The sequence below is a fragment of the Venturia canescens genome, chromosome 4 (genome assembly GCF_019457755.1).
Source record: "Venturia canescens isolate UGA chromosome 4, ASM1945775v1, whole genome shotgun sequence".
Taxonomy (NCBI): Eukaryota; Metazoa; Arthropoda; class Insecta; order Hymenoptera; family Ichneumonidae; genus Venturia; species Venturia canescens.
In genome coordinates, this window is record NC_057424.1 from 2312609 (window position 1) to 2328123 (window position 15515).

The window sequence follows — 15515 nt, forward strand, 5'->3', positions numbered from 1 at the left end:
AAAATCATTAAAAATTCACATGAAAGTCATTCGTTACTTCAACAAGGTACACACTTTAAAGAATCGATTCCCCTCCGACTTTCAGGATCCCCTGGTATTATTCACAACATTCAACTTCGATTGGATCGGTACAAATTATGTTCAAATACGTCTTAAACGTACTTGTCCGACCCATCACTTTTTATTCAAATTGCTCATTCGAAAATAAATCAAAAACGAAGTTAATGCATGTGTTAATATTAATGAACAGTAAATCCCGAGAAAATAATTTTCCTTCGAATCGCTCGTGTCAAAAAGAAACGAAAATGAAAGATGAAGTTGATTAATCTATTTATATTATATGGAGTCATAATTCACAACAAAATCATTTTTCTTCAAATACCAGGAATCCACGTGTCGTACTCGGCTAGTGATATTTATCAAAATGTGTACGTGACTATAGAAAAAGAAACATTGCATGGCTGAGTAGGTTCGAAAATTTCTAGTAATGCGCCTAATTATTTCTCATTTTCATTGGTTCTTACCGAATGGTATGTGTTCAATGAAGAAAATTAGAAGTGGATATTGCTATACGAACTTGCGAACAATCAAGTTCAAATTACTTGGAGATATTAAATTTATTTCTATCCATTTTATTATATTTGTCATTATAGAACAGCCCTGATTTGTTTTCGAATGAGCAATTTGAATAAAAAGTGATGGGCCGGACAAGTACGTTTAAGACGTATTTGAACATAATTTGTACCGATCCAATCGAAGTTGAATGTTGTGAATAATACCAGGGGATCCTGAAAGTCGGAGGGGAATCGATTCTTTAAAGTGTGTACCTTGTTGAAGTAACGAATGACTTTCATGTGAATTTTTAATGATTTTATTTCCATTAATTTTTTAGTAATTTTGATAAAACGTTGTGAGCCCGACAAGGATTCTCAACGCTCATTTGTGGCCGGAGATTATATTTCGAATAACTGATAAATACTTGACCTCGAATTGATATAATACATTTTAGTACTGCACGTAACTTCCGTTATGACTTTTTTTTCATTAACTTTTTTCGTGAAAATAATTATCATGAATTTCATTAAAGTTTCCAATTTGTTGGATAAATATTCCGAAATATCAATAAAAACTTGGCTTCCAATTGATATCATACATTTTTATACTACATGTAACTTGGATAGTACATTTTTCCATGTCTTCAATATTTATGAATTTTTTTGAAATTTTTTTTTTTTCTTTACAGAATTTTTTCGATTGTTTTTTATTTTTGTTGAATTTTTTTGAACTTTTCAATTTTTCGTTTATTATTTCTATAGAATTTTTTTCCTGGTTCTAAATCTTTTTTCTATGTCATCCAGAAACAAGAGACCATCAATGTACTTGTCCCAACCTTTTTTTCCCTAGGGGAAGTTTATGGTTTGATATTACGCCTTTTTTCTCAAAAGTTCCTCATTTATGTTATGACGGTTATAGGATTTTAGTATAAATTTCTATGAATTATTTGCTTAGTACATTTTTATAGATTCCATTCTCATACGAACATTTTTTATGGGATAATCTTTTTCATGAAATTATCAGCAAATAAGGGACCATCAATGTACTTTTCCCAATCTTATTTTCCCTAGGTATGATGTTCGGCTCATAAAGTTGGTTTCCACCATAAAAGACCAATTTTTCGTAAAAATTGTAGTGAAAATATTTCGTCACAAGTCTGCCCTTGAACTTTAGCGATTTTTTTCCTTATACTCTAATATGTTATGCCTATTAGGAACTCAACAGCATGGAGGAATCCGGGATGAGGCCCGTGAAATGAATTTCGGTTTATAATGTTGGTTTCCACGTAAAAGACCAATTTGTCTTCAAAATTGTACTGAAAATATTTCGGCACTGGTTTGGTCTTGGACTTTGGTGATTCTTCTCCTTGTCTTCTAATATGTTTTGTCTATTGGGGATCCAAGAGCATGAAGAAATGCGTGTTGTGGGCCATAATATGATTTTCGGCTTATAACGTTGGTTTCCACGAAATAAGATCTATTTTTCGTTACAATTGTACTGGAAATATTTCGTCACAGGTCTGTCCATGGAGTTGGGCTATTTTTTTTCTTCTACTCTAATTTGCTATGCTTATTGGGAACCCAAGAGAATGGTAGAAAGCGGGTTGGGGGCCGAGATATGATTTTCGGCTTATAACGTTGGTTTCCACGAAAAAGGACCTATTTTTCGTCAAAATTGTACTGGAAATATTTCGGCATTGGTTTGTTCTTCCACGTTGGTGATTTTCCCCCTTATCTTCTAATATGTTTTGTGTAATAGGAACCCAAGAGAGTGAAGAAATGCGTCTCGTGGGCTGTAATATGATTTTCGGCTTGTAACGTTGGTTTCCGCGACAAAAGATCTATTTTTCGTCAAAATTGTACTGAAAATATTTCGTCACCGGTCTGTCCTTGGCCTTTGGTGATTTTTTCCAAGTCTTCATACCAAGATAGAACTGATGTAAAGATTTCCTTAATAGAACAGATTTTATTTATCCCTTTTCTTCAAAATTCAAATGAAAGATAGATCAAATTCAAGACACGAAAAATCCAACAGATTTGCCTACTTTAAATGTCGCTTTTGCATTCTGAATCTAGAGATTTCATTTCATCCAAAACGTGCCCTCAATGAAATATATTTCCAAAGTTTGCAAGTGGCCACTGAGGTCCAATTATCCACAGTTTGATAGTTGCTGAAAAAAAGTACCTGAAAACTTCTAACATTTATTATGCCAGAACTCAAAGCAGCAAAAAAAACTAAGCGAACTTAATTCAACAGAGCAACAGAATTCATAGACGTTTAAGGTACCTGCATTGATTTGGAGGAAAACCATTTCAGGACAATTCAGAAATGAATTTAGAAATTCGAAAACTCACAATGGAGTAGAAAAAGGACAATTGAAGTATTTAGAAAAGCGGAAGACTTTTGTGATGAATTTTCTAGATTACATGATACGGTTGGAGTAAATGATTTGAATGATTGGCACACACGCTGCAACACAGAAATATCAAAGTTTGGAAGTATTCGCTGTATATCAGTCATACAAACTTCAATACTATTTGAAAAGGAACACTTAAAAACTTGCCGAACCAAGTTCCATTACATATTACCATAGTCAAAGATAAGGGGTGATCCGTCGCATATATATTTATGCACAGAAATTTCAGAGTTCGCAGGTATCTGCTGCGGTTCAATGTATCTGCGCAATGAGCTTCGAAGAAAGCAATTTCAAATCTATCCATAAATGAGCAACTGAAGACTTTTATAATCAATTTTTTACTTCATATAGATGTTACAGTTAGGATCAAAATGTAAAATGAATGGCACAGTATTTAAATTGTACAGTTTGCAGATTTTTGCAGTATTTTAATGATCCGAATCTACAGCATTTTAATGAAAAGTTGTCAAAAGTCATGATGTTACATTAAAATGACATAGCACACATTGCATTCAGCAATTCTGTAAGTTTCTGGGGATGTTGGTAGGCATCATATTTGATCGCATCCAAAACTGAGCAACAGTAGACTTATCGGAATGAATTTTTTTTATAATTCCATATTTGTAGTTTGCAAAGTGGATACATGTCATTCTATAAGTTTTGTTATCAAAATTTGTGTTTGCATACCGCATTCCTAAGATACGACTTTTCATATCATTAGCAAAAAAAGCATCCAAAGGCTTTCTGGAACAAGTTTCCAAATTTATCACTCGACAGACCTAATGGGAAAAGAATAACTACACACTATACCAAAACCAGATTTTTATTTGAAAATCTGATTTACAAAATGTGCAATTCAAGATCATGGTTAGAAACCTCTCGAATCATGTTACCACAATCATCATGAAGGAGTAGAAAATCATAGAACACATATTAGGGAACGAATTAATAATATGAATCGATCCGCTGCAAACTGAGCGGGTGAAAACAAGGATCGGAGAGGGCAGAGCCAAACTGAATATCAAGCAAAATATGGGGATGTTTAAAAATAATGACGACACAAGAAATGAATTTGAAAACATTTATTCAATTAAAGTTTCTAATATCATTCTAACAGTTGCGTGTATTTTTGTTCTATTTATTCGTATATATAACCTATGTACACATGATATATAATCACGCCACTGACAATATATTCGCACTGGACAATATTTCTCGTACTCTGGTTTAATTGAATGATTATTTCAGTTAACACTTATTTCCAATCGAAAGAAATAATGAAATCTTGAAAAGTTTCGTTGACATATATGCATCGCGCATTTTTTATATTCTTTTTCACACACACATCACAGACTACATTTACGCGGCCGCTTTGGTACCGGTTTAATATATCACAAATAACAAAATAAATAGTAATATGCACTTCTTTAGATGACGAAAATTGTTTTTTTATTGATCCCGCACGCACTTCGTAATGTCGAAACTCTGTTCATACGATCACAAACTGACACATGGTTTATACATATATATATGTATATCGGTCGAATTTATGACTGCTGTTACCAGCTGTGCCGCGCCGTGTGCTACGTTCTGAAGTTGACGTCAGATTTCCAATCATCAACAACTAATTTCAACAACCAATCACAACGTCTAAAAATGGATGTCGTCAGATCCAACGAATCAGAAACTCGAGAGCATCAAAGTGCCTTTGATGGTGTTTATAAATACAGACGCATAAATTCTTGAATGTGTTGGTAACTTTTGCATAATCTTGAGCCCGTGCAAAGTTTTTTCTCAGCAAATACGCCACCGATCATGCTGATTTAGGGCGGAATCGAAAGAGAATTACTCAATTGGCTTAAACTTCAATTTTCAAGTTGCTAAATGGCTCCTGAGCTTCGTAATTCAATAAAATCACATGCAAATTTTACCCCCACCACGGCGAATCGTTTTATTCAGAGAAAGTATAGTCTCGGCGAGAGTCTCGGGCCAGCAGACGACAGGGCTGTCAATGTACTTGTCCCGAGACTCTACCGAGTCTCTTGATATTTATCGAACAAATTAGAAACGTTAATGAAATTCATGATAATTATTTTCACGAAAGAAGTTAATGAAAAATAAGTTATAACGGAAGTTACGTGCAGTACTAAAATGTATTATATCAATTCGAGGTCAAGTATTTTTCAGTTAATAATATAGCCTTTATTTTTCCCTTTCGGGTTACAGCTCGACTTCCTTAACATTCCATTTTTACACCTTTTTACATTTCTCGATATACATAATTTACACATTTCCTTATTCTACACCCTTCTTCTCTTTAGCCTATTTGCTTTCTCGCCCTTAACCTATACACGCTCCAATTCGAGAGAGAGAGAGATCATTCACACCCACACACATTCCTCACTCCTCTTACACCATTGCACGCCGCGCGCGACCTCCGTTTCCGCTGCACCTTTTTACTCCCTCCCTTCTACCCTCTCCACTCCTCAATCTTCTTCATCCACTCCTCCCCTTGACCCTCCCCTCCCAACACCTCTTCCCTCATACTTTGCCAACCCTCCTCCGCCCCCCATCCCGTACATTCCTCCATCACGTGCTCCCACGTCTCCCTGCTACTCGTGCACATCCTACACTCCCTCCCTTCCCTCTGCTCCCAGTACCTCCCCCCTCTCATCTCGTCCCCTAGCCTGAACCTGGCTACCCTCCCCCATCTCTCCTCCTTCCACCCCTTTTTTAAATATCCCGGGATCCCTCTCTCCTTCACAAACTTGTAATCCCTGTTACTCCTTGACTTAATTATCCTCTCCCATCTCCCCTCCTCCTGCCTTACTCTCTCCTCCCTCACTATATTCTCCCCCTTCATATCCCCACTCTCCCATCTCCTCTCCACCTCCTCCAGATCCCATCCCATCCTTAAGTAAAACTCCTTCCTTTCACTCTCCCATCCTCCTGCTTCCTGCCTTCTTCCTGCCCTTCTCTTCATCTCACCCCTACATCTTCTCGCCAATTCTCCCCCCTTCCCCGTCTCCAATCTCTTCTCGTATCCCCATGCTCTCATCCCCGCTCGCACCTCCAGCTTATCTCTTTGCAGTTCCTCCCTCACCATATACCCCGCCACCCCTCTCGACTACCCCAGCACCCATCTTAAATACCTTTCCTGCAGCCTCTCTACTGTCTCCCTTCCCTTCCACCCCCAAATCTCCACTCCATAACCCACAACTGACCACACCAACTTATCGAAAAGCCACACTCTCCTTCCCCAATCGCTACCAAACTTATTTTTCCCTATCCCCCATACCTTCCCCATTATCTTCGCCGCCTTCATCATCCTCTCCTCCACCTGCTCCTCATGACTTCCATTCGCTCTCACCACATAACCCAAGTACGTATACCTATTCACCTCTTCTATCCTTACTCCTCCCCATTGCCATACCACCTTTCTTTTTCTTCCCCCTCCCACCCTACACCTCATCGCCTTCGTCTTTCCCGTATTCACCTCCAGCCCTTTCCCCTCTATGTACCTCTCCAACGTCCTCATCATCCCCTTCATCTCGTCCTCATCCTTCGCCAACAACACCACATCATCCGCATACGCCAGCGAATATACCGTCCCCCCACCCCCCAGCTTCACCCCTCCCCACCGCCCTTTTTCCAGCTCTTCATCCATGTCCGCCAGCAACAGCGTAAATAGCTGCGGGCTCAGCGGACACCCCTGCCTAACCCCTTTCTCTGTCCAAAACTTCTCCCCTTTTTCCCCACCCACCTTCAACCTCGCATACGTCTCCTTCATCACCTCCTCGCACCTCTCAATTAGCCCCTCCCTTACCCCTCTGCTCCTCATACTCTCCACCAGCTTCACCCTATCCACCGAGTCGAAGGCCGCCTTCAAATCAACAAACAACAGCACCACCTTTCCCCTCCTTTCCGTTATTTCCCTATTTATCAAATAGTTCAGTACGTATACGTTATCCATTGTTCCCATCCCTTCCCTGAATCCCGCCTGACTCCTTGGCATCATCCCCTTCCCCTCCACCTCCATCCTCAATCTTTCCGCCAGTATCCCTACGTACACCTTATATGCCGTTTGCGTTAGAGTCACCCCTCTATATTCCTCTACCCTTTTCCCCTCCCCCTTCTTCACTACTGGCACCACTATCCCTTCCTTCCAACCTTCCGGCCACCCTTCCCCCTTCCACACCTTCTCGCAAATCCTCTTCAGGCTATTCACTACCCTCTCCCCTCCGTACTTCCACACTTCGTTCGGAATTCCATCCTCCCCCATCGCTTTTCTGTCCTTTAACTTCCTTATAGCCTTCTTCACCTCTTCCGTTGTTATCACCGTTTCTTCTTCGTCCTCCCCTTCCCTCCTCCTTTCTCCCAGTCTCACCCTTCTTTCTGTTACCCCTTCCAGCCCCTCTCTAAAGTACCTATCCCATTCTTCTCTTCTTATCTTTTTATTCACCCCCTTTCTCCTCCTCCTCCCCCTATTGACTACCTCCCATACCTGACCCTCCGTCCTTATCTCCTCTATCTCTCTTTCCCACCTTTCCCTCTCCTTCATTTTCTTTTCTTCACATATTCTCCTGAACTTCCTCTTCTCTCTCCTGTACCTTTCCTCTTCTTTTCCCTCTCTCTTCCACCTCTCCAGCTCCCTTCTCGCCTCTTCCTTTGCCCTTCTACATTCCTCATCCCACCATCCCCCACTCTGCCCCTCCGCCCGCTCTTCCTCAGTCTTTCTCATCGCTCTCTTTATTCTCCCCCTCATTTCCTCCCATCCTTCTTCTACCCCCTCTGTATCCCATTCCCATCTCCCAAATTCCTCTCGAAACTTCTCCACTCCCTTCTCTGTCCACACTCCTCTTCCCTCCTTCATCTTCCCCCCCCTCTTACTCGCCCCTCTTCTTCCCCCCCTCCCCTTGAGCCACACTACCACCGGCATGTGGTCGGAGTCCACCCTACTCACCACTTCCAATTTCCTCACTCTTTCCCACACTTTCTCCCCCACTACCACGTAATCAATTACCGACTTACCCCTTCCCCCCACAAACGTCCACTCCCCCTCTCTATCCCCCTCCACACTTCCATTCACTATCCTCCATCCTCTCTCATTCACGAACTTGCACCATTCTTTTCCTTTCTTCGTCACTATCTCGTCCCTTGAACTCCTCACCGCTTCCCTCTCCCCTACCCGCCATCCGTCCCAACCTCCGCCTTCCCTTCCAGTTCTCACGTTCATATCTCCCCAATCACCACCTTCCCCCCCCCTGCTCTTTCCATCCACCGGCTCATCAGCTCCTTTTTCCTCTCCATGTCCCTGTTTACATACACCCCCACTATCATCCACCACTCCGTCCCCAACTTCACCCTTCTTTCCATCCATCCTTCCTCCCCCGGCTCTGTCCCCCCTTCTTCTTCCTCGATCTCTTCCTTCACCCCGAACGCCATGCCACCCTTCGCCCTTCCCCTTCCCGTCCCTCTCTTCGCTCCCTGTATCACCCACCTGAATCCATTCTTCCATCCTTCCCTTATCGCCCCCCACCCCTCCTCCGTTGCCCACGTTTCCGACATAACCACCACATCCCATCGCTTTATACCCTCCCAGAACTCCTCGTCCTTATTCATCACTCCCGCCACATTCCAAAATCCCACTTTATATACCTCTTCTATTTTGCTTTCTCTCACCACGTTCCCCCTTCTTTTGACTGCTCCCCCCCCCGTCCCTTTCCCTCATTCGTTTCCCACACTTTCCGTGCACCTCCCCTCTCCCTCATTCCACACCAATACCTTTCCATCCACCCACATCCTCATATATCCTACCCTCACCCTCTTTCCTTTTCTCCTCTCCTCATATGCCTGCCCTTCTACCAGCCATTTTATTCTCCTTTCCTCTTTTGTCAGATCATCCTCTATCCTTTCTCTATTCCCTCTCAGCTTTACTTTCGCTTTCATTATTTCCATCTTCTTCTCCCTTCCCTCCAGCCTTATTAACACCATCCCCCTCCCTCCCTCATCCACCCTCCCTATTCTTCTCATCTCTTTCCTGCCTCCTTCCACTCCTAATCTCTCCCATATCTTCTCTATCTCCCTCTCCCACTCCACCCCTTCCGCCACATTCACCCCTCTCACCACTATATTGTTTCTCCTTTCCTCCCTCTCTCTCCTCTCCAGCTCTTTTTCCACCTCCCACACTCTTCTCCCGATCCTTTCCCCACCCTCTCCCCCCTCCCCTCTTTCCTTCTCCAGTACCTCCACTTTTCGCTCCAATTCCTCAATCTTCTTTTTGAACATTTCCCTCTCCTCTCCCCACTGCCTTCTCATCTCGTCATGCTCCTTTCTCACCTCTTCCGCCCACCTGTCCATCTTACTCTCTATTCTCCCACACTCTTGCCTTAACTCCTGCTTCAACAACTCCTTCATCATCTCCCCTACCCTTCTTACTATCTCGTCCACCTCTCCCTCCTCTCTCTCCGGCGACCTCGCCACTTTTCTACGTCTCTTAAACGCCTCCACCTCCCCTCCGTCTTCCCCTCTCGCCATTCCTTCCTCCCTTTCCCTCTTCTTCCTGTCCCCTGCCAGAATCGCTTCCATTATATTCCCTACACTACTCGCTCTTCCCCCCCCCCCCCTCCATGCTCGTCACTCTCATTACCCCGTCCCCCATTCCTCTCTTACTCTGCTCACTCATTTCCCTTATATCCACTATCTCCACTCTCCTTCTCTATTTCCTTCTTTATCCTTTCTTTCCTACCTTACCTATCCCGCCTCTACCTTACCAACCTGCTCCTCCTTCCTACTTTCGCCGTTCTCCACACGCCGCTGACTTACTTTTCCTCGCTCGCTTACTCCCAACTTCTCACACCTCACTCTCTACCTACTTCACCCTAAGCCACTCTAACCTCTATCTTTTCGTCCCCTTTTTATCCTCGGTTTTTTCACTTCTTCCCCCACCTTCCACTTACGCTCTTTTGCCCTCCACACTCTTACCACCGCTCTTCCCCACTTTTCCAGCCTCACTTTCTCTCCCCACACTGTTTCTTTGCTCTCTTTCCCTTTATTTCCCGCACCTTACTTTTCTCCACTGTTTCCCCACTGTCACCGGAAACGGAAGTCCAGTATTTATCAGTTATTCGAAATATAATCTCCGGCGACAAATGAGCGTTGAGAATCCTTGTCGGGCTCACAACGTTTTATCAAAATTACTAAAAAATTAATGGAAATAAAATCATTAATAATTCACATGAAAGTCATTCGTTACTTCACCAAGGTACACACTTTAAAGAATCGATTCCCCTCCGACTTTCAGGATCCCCTGGTATTATTCACAACATTCAACTTCGATTGGATCGGTACAAATTATGTTCAAATACGTCTTAAACGTACTTGTCCGGCCCATCACTTTTTATTCAAATTGCTCATTCGAAAACATATATTAGTATTGGGAAATTTCTCCTACTACTAATTCTTTGATTTTACGTTTATTTATGACATAGTTTTATTGCAATCCTGGTTCTGGTTCTTTAAAAATTTTCAACGGGAGTTATGTGAGAAAAAAAAACTTTCGCTAATTGTAACCTCTCAAACGTTCTTTCCAAACAGAAATTTTATGTTGTGTTATTACATTATAGAAAAAAAATGCGTGGTTGTCTGTAAATGAATGCAAATAAATTTTGAAAAACTTTGGTGAAGTAAAACTGTCTAATTCAATGTGTTGTTGTCATATTTTTTTTCATTTCGTTTGGCTGTGTTCACCGGGCCCTTTTTCCCATCTCTCCTTAGCTTACAGTATATCCATACCAATTACTATTCATTCTCTAGACAATTCGAGTGACATTCGTATTTTTATTTCCTCATATATTGAGTTCAATAAATTGGAAAATTCATAACAAAAAGTTTTCATGATTGCTTGTTTATAAACCCAAGTTTTAAAAAATCTTTGGGCCATGTAAACCCTAGGGAAAAAAAGGTTGGGACAAGTACATTGATGGTGTAGTGTTTGCTGATAATTTCATCCATAAAAAAAAACTTGGAAACCGATGCCTCATTCTTCTTATTTGATTCGAACAGCTAAATCAATTGAAAAAAATTCCACCTAATTTACGTACAGCATTAAAATTTATTATATCAATTCGAGGCCAAGTATTTTCTAATGAATTGAAAAAAAGTTACCACTTGAATTACGTGCAGCACTAAAATTTATGATATCAATCGGTGGACAAGTATTTTATTAGTAACTCCAAATTTTTCAAGAGACTCGGTAGAGTCTCGGGACAAGTACATTGACAGCCCTGTCGTCTGCTGGCCCGAGGCTCGCCGAGTATACTTTCTCTGAATAAAACGATTCGCGGTGGTGGGGGTAAAACTGGCATATCATTTTCTAAGATTGCAGAGCTCAGGAGATGTTTTATAAATCAAAAATTGGTTTGGAGACTAATTTTCAAAATCCCTTTCGAATGAGCACGAAACCAACACGATCGGTAGCGTAAATGCTGAGAAAAAACTTTGCACAGGCTCAAGATTATGCAAAAGTTACTAACACATTTATGGATTTACCGTGTCTGTACAGAACACCATCAAAGGCCTCTTGATGGCAGCTATAACCCATTTCTATGGAAGCTCGGGTCCCGGGATCCCTGCTACAGAAATAATGAGTTATGATTGGTCAGGACACTCGCTGTACCGTTCCAGCGGAATAAAGTTTATGAATATATACCTATATATACAATGCCATCAGTCAGCCGTCAGTTTTTGATGTTATAACAAACGGATTTTCGACATTACGAAGTGCGGGGTGAAAAAAAAAAAATTTTCATCTAATAAAGTGTTCGATATCTATTTATTTTATTAAAAATAGTGGTATGTGGTGTCATACATGCAGTGTATTACGAAAACCAGACATATAGTGACTTTGGCGTGATATATTGTTCAACCATCTGTCAGTTTTTGATGGCATGAGTAAATTAATACCAACAGCGATCTAAATGATAAAATTTCGGAGAAACAGTGCGAGCTGTATGAATTCGATTCAAAATTCTTATATGACTATAAAAAAAAATGTTATGTAAGTTTTGTGAAAACCATGTGGGTTAGTTTACCCTCATCGCAGTCGGTTCGCGAGTATTTATTATATAGGACATATATTAGTATTGGGAAATTTCTCCTTCTACTAATTCTTTAATTTTACGTGTATTTATGACATAATGTTGTTGCAATCCTGGCTCTGGTTCATTAAAAATTTTCAACGGGAGTTGTTTGAGAAATAACGTAGAAAAGATTTTGCCAGGTGGAAGGGGATAGCGACACGGGTGGGCGAAATCAATTGAGGCAACACACACGAGTTTCTTCACTAATATTATAACACGCATTTTATTCACAGCACCAAATAACAATGAAGATGAGTGCAAAATGTTCAGCGATTATGAATTTGTATGATGAGCGAACATATGAATCTATGAGCACCTTTGTTTCACGAGAGATTATATTAATACACTCGTGAATGGCTCGAGTGGCTCGATGAGAAAGAAAGACACGTGGCGTCGGCGCTGCCACGAGGTGAAATGAGTGTTTCCCAAATGATGATGCACCTTTTTTAAAGCTTATGCAAATTGTCCCCGCGTGGATCAATCGCTAGATGAGTTCCCGTGAGTTTAATTACTTACTACATGAGTGAAACAAGATGAGTGCAACGAGAATGAGTGTGAATGTTGAAAGAACAGTACAGAGCGATGTGTATAGCAACGCGAACTGGACGATAATGGCCGCTCCCATGCATTGTCCGGTACGACGCACGTGAGGCGGCGAGCCGTGCTCGTGAGCCCCGTAGCGTGCCTGAGAGCGTCCAGTAGGTGCTGCCGCGAGTGGCCAGTCCAAGAAGAGCGACTCGCCTGACGACGAGACGCATTCTCAAACATTCCTCCCGCCATCAGCACCGTGGAGATGATGTTCTAGTTTGAGACGTCTTGTTGTTGAGTGGGCAGAGGCGCGAGCTTCGCGATCGGCCGAGTGAGTGTCGAAGAGGCTGTTTTGAGTGTGACCACTCTGATGAGTCCATCCCCACCTGGGTGTAGAGCAGTGACCCTGGCCAAAGGCCACTTGCCTGGCGAGAATCTTTCATCTGTGATGAGTACGAGTGATCCCACCTTGATTTCATTTGATGGATGATGCCATTTCGAAATTGATTGTTGACGCTGGAGATAGTGAGCTGACCACTGAGACCAAAGGTTTTGAATCTTTTGTTGAATGAGTTGCCAACGAGAGAGGTGATTGATGTTTAAGTGAGTCAGCGAGGGCTCAGGCAAACTTGATAGAGCATCTCCAGTCAAGAAATGACCAGGAGTGAGTGCTGATACGTCCTCTGGATCGTCGCTGAGTGCTTCTAGCGGTCGTGAGTTCAACACTGCTTCGATTTGTGAAAGCATGGTTGTGAGTTCCTCAAATGTCAGCACAGTCTCTCCTACTATGCGTCTGAGATGATACTTCATTGATTTTACCACTGCTTCCCACTTTCCTCCCATGTGAGGAGTGGCTGGAGGGTTGAAGTGCCATTGAGTGCCGTCAACAGCCAGCTGTGAGGCAATTTGACGACTTTCGTGAGTGTACTGAGTAACCATTCGCTTCAGAGCTGCATCAGCGCCTACGAAATTGGTTCCACAGTCTGAGTAGAGTGTGCCTGGAATGCCTCGTCTTGAGACGAAGCGTCGATATGCAGGGATGAATCCATCAGTTGAATAATCACTGACTGCTTCAAGATGAACTGCTGAAGTTGTGAGACACACGAAGACGGAAATCCAACCCTTCATTGTTTTTGCACTTCGCCCTTTCCAGGTCTTGAGTGTGAGTGGCCCTACGTAATCGACTCCAGTGTGAGTGATGGGGTGACACGAGCAACAGGCAGCTGACCCATCAGCTGTTGAGCGCGTATCCCTCGCTGACGTGCGCACTTTACACAATGGAGAATGTGAGTTTTCACTGGAGCTCTGCCTCCGAGTATCCAGTATGACTGGCGAATGTCAGCCAGAGTGAGTTGAGTGCCCCCATGTAATGTGCGACGATGAGAATTGTCGATTACGAGTGTTGATAGGCGTGAGTGGCGAGGCAATATGGCTGGGTGCTTAGTCTCCGGACTGAGTGTTGACAAGTTGAGCCGACCACCGACCCGAATGACGCCTTCGTGATCAAGGAAGGCGGTCAATCGAGAAAAAACGTGAGTTCTTTGTAGTGGAATATTTGACTTCAATGAGCGTAGCTCGTGTGAGAAATACGTTGCTTGAGTGGCCTTAATCCAAAAGACTTTAGCAGCCTCCATGTCGTCTCGCGAAATGAGTGGTGAGTCACTTTGTCTCCTCAATCTTGAAATGACCTTGGAGCACAAAGCGGTGACTCGGATGAGTTTTGAGAGCGTCGAGTATCGATGAATGAGGTCCCAATGATACTCGACTCTCGGAGTGGCCACGAAGAGAGCAACGCCTTGACGGGCTTCATGTGCACTGAGGTCAGCTGAGGGTTGAGTCTGTCGAGGCCATGAGGTCATTGGTTTGAGTATCCATGGTGGTCCCGTCCACCAGAGTGAGTGATCTTTGAGTTGTTGAGCTGTTAAGCCCCTTGATGGGCCGTCAGCTGGATTGCATGTGCCAGGAACGTGTCTCCAATGAGTTTGAGGCGTGAGTTCTTGAATTTGAGTTACTCGGTTCCTGACAAAGTCCTTCCAGTGCGAAGCGGGTGATTTGATCCACATGAGTGCGACTTGAGAGTCCGTCCACAAATGAGTTGAAGTAATTGGTAGCTGGAGTGTAGCTTGTGTATGCTTGATGAGTTTTGATAGTAGCAGCGCTGCTGTGAGTTCTAACCTCGGGATTGTGAGTGGTTTGATTGGAGCTACTTTCGTCTTTGCGCAAACGAGAGATGATTTGGCGCCTGTGGACGGCGAGTGTGAGACGATGTAGACGACAGCTGACATCGCTAGTTGAGAAGCATCAGAGAAACCGTGGAGCTCCACTGTTGAGTTAGTCCAGGTGTGAAACCACCTGGGAATTGAGATTTGAGCCAAATTTTTGAGATCTTCTCTGAAGTGAGACCATCTTGAAATGATGTGAGACGGCAATGGGTCGTCCCAGTTGATTTTGTGTAACCAGAGCTCTTGCAGGAGCAATTTTGCTCTGATTGTCACAGGTGAGATGAGTCCAAGTGGATCGAATATCTGTGCTACCTCAGATAATATGAGTCGCTTCGTAATTGATTTTGAGTGATCACTAGGCTTTGCTGTGAAAACAAAGGTGTCGGCTCGTGGGAGCCACTTGAGTCCGAGAAGTTTGGTCGAGCAATCGTCGAATGAGATGGGTTTTGAAGGCTCATGAGTTGCGTGAAGAAATATTTCCAGTACAATTTTGACGAAAAATAGGTCTTTTTTCGTGGAAACCAACGTTATAAGCAGTGTTGTGCCCGTACATCGCTCTCCTAAAATAAAGAGTATATCGACGAAGTAGCGCCCAATCTTTAAATCGATCTCCGACATCGGAAGACGATTATTTAGACGCGGAAAATACGCCGG

General features: G+C 42.7%; 1 protein-coding gene across 1 annotated transcript; it reads right to left on the minus strand.

Moving 5' to 3' along the window:
* Positions 1-13811: 13811 nt before the first annotated feature.
* LOC122408961 (uncharacterized) lies at positions 13812-14924 on the minus strand. Its single transcript, XM_043416105.1, has one exon. It carries the CDS (start codon positions 14922-14924, stop codon positions 13812-13814), a length of 1113 nt encoding a protein of 370 aa, XP_043272040.1.
* Between the last annotated feature and the right edge of the window lie 591 nt (positions 14925-15515).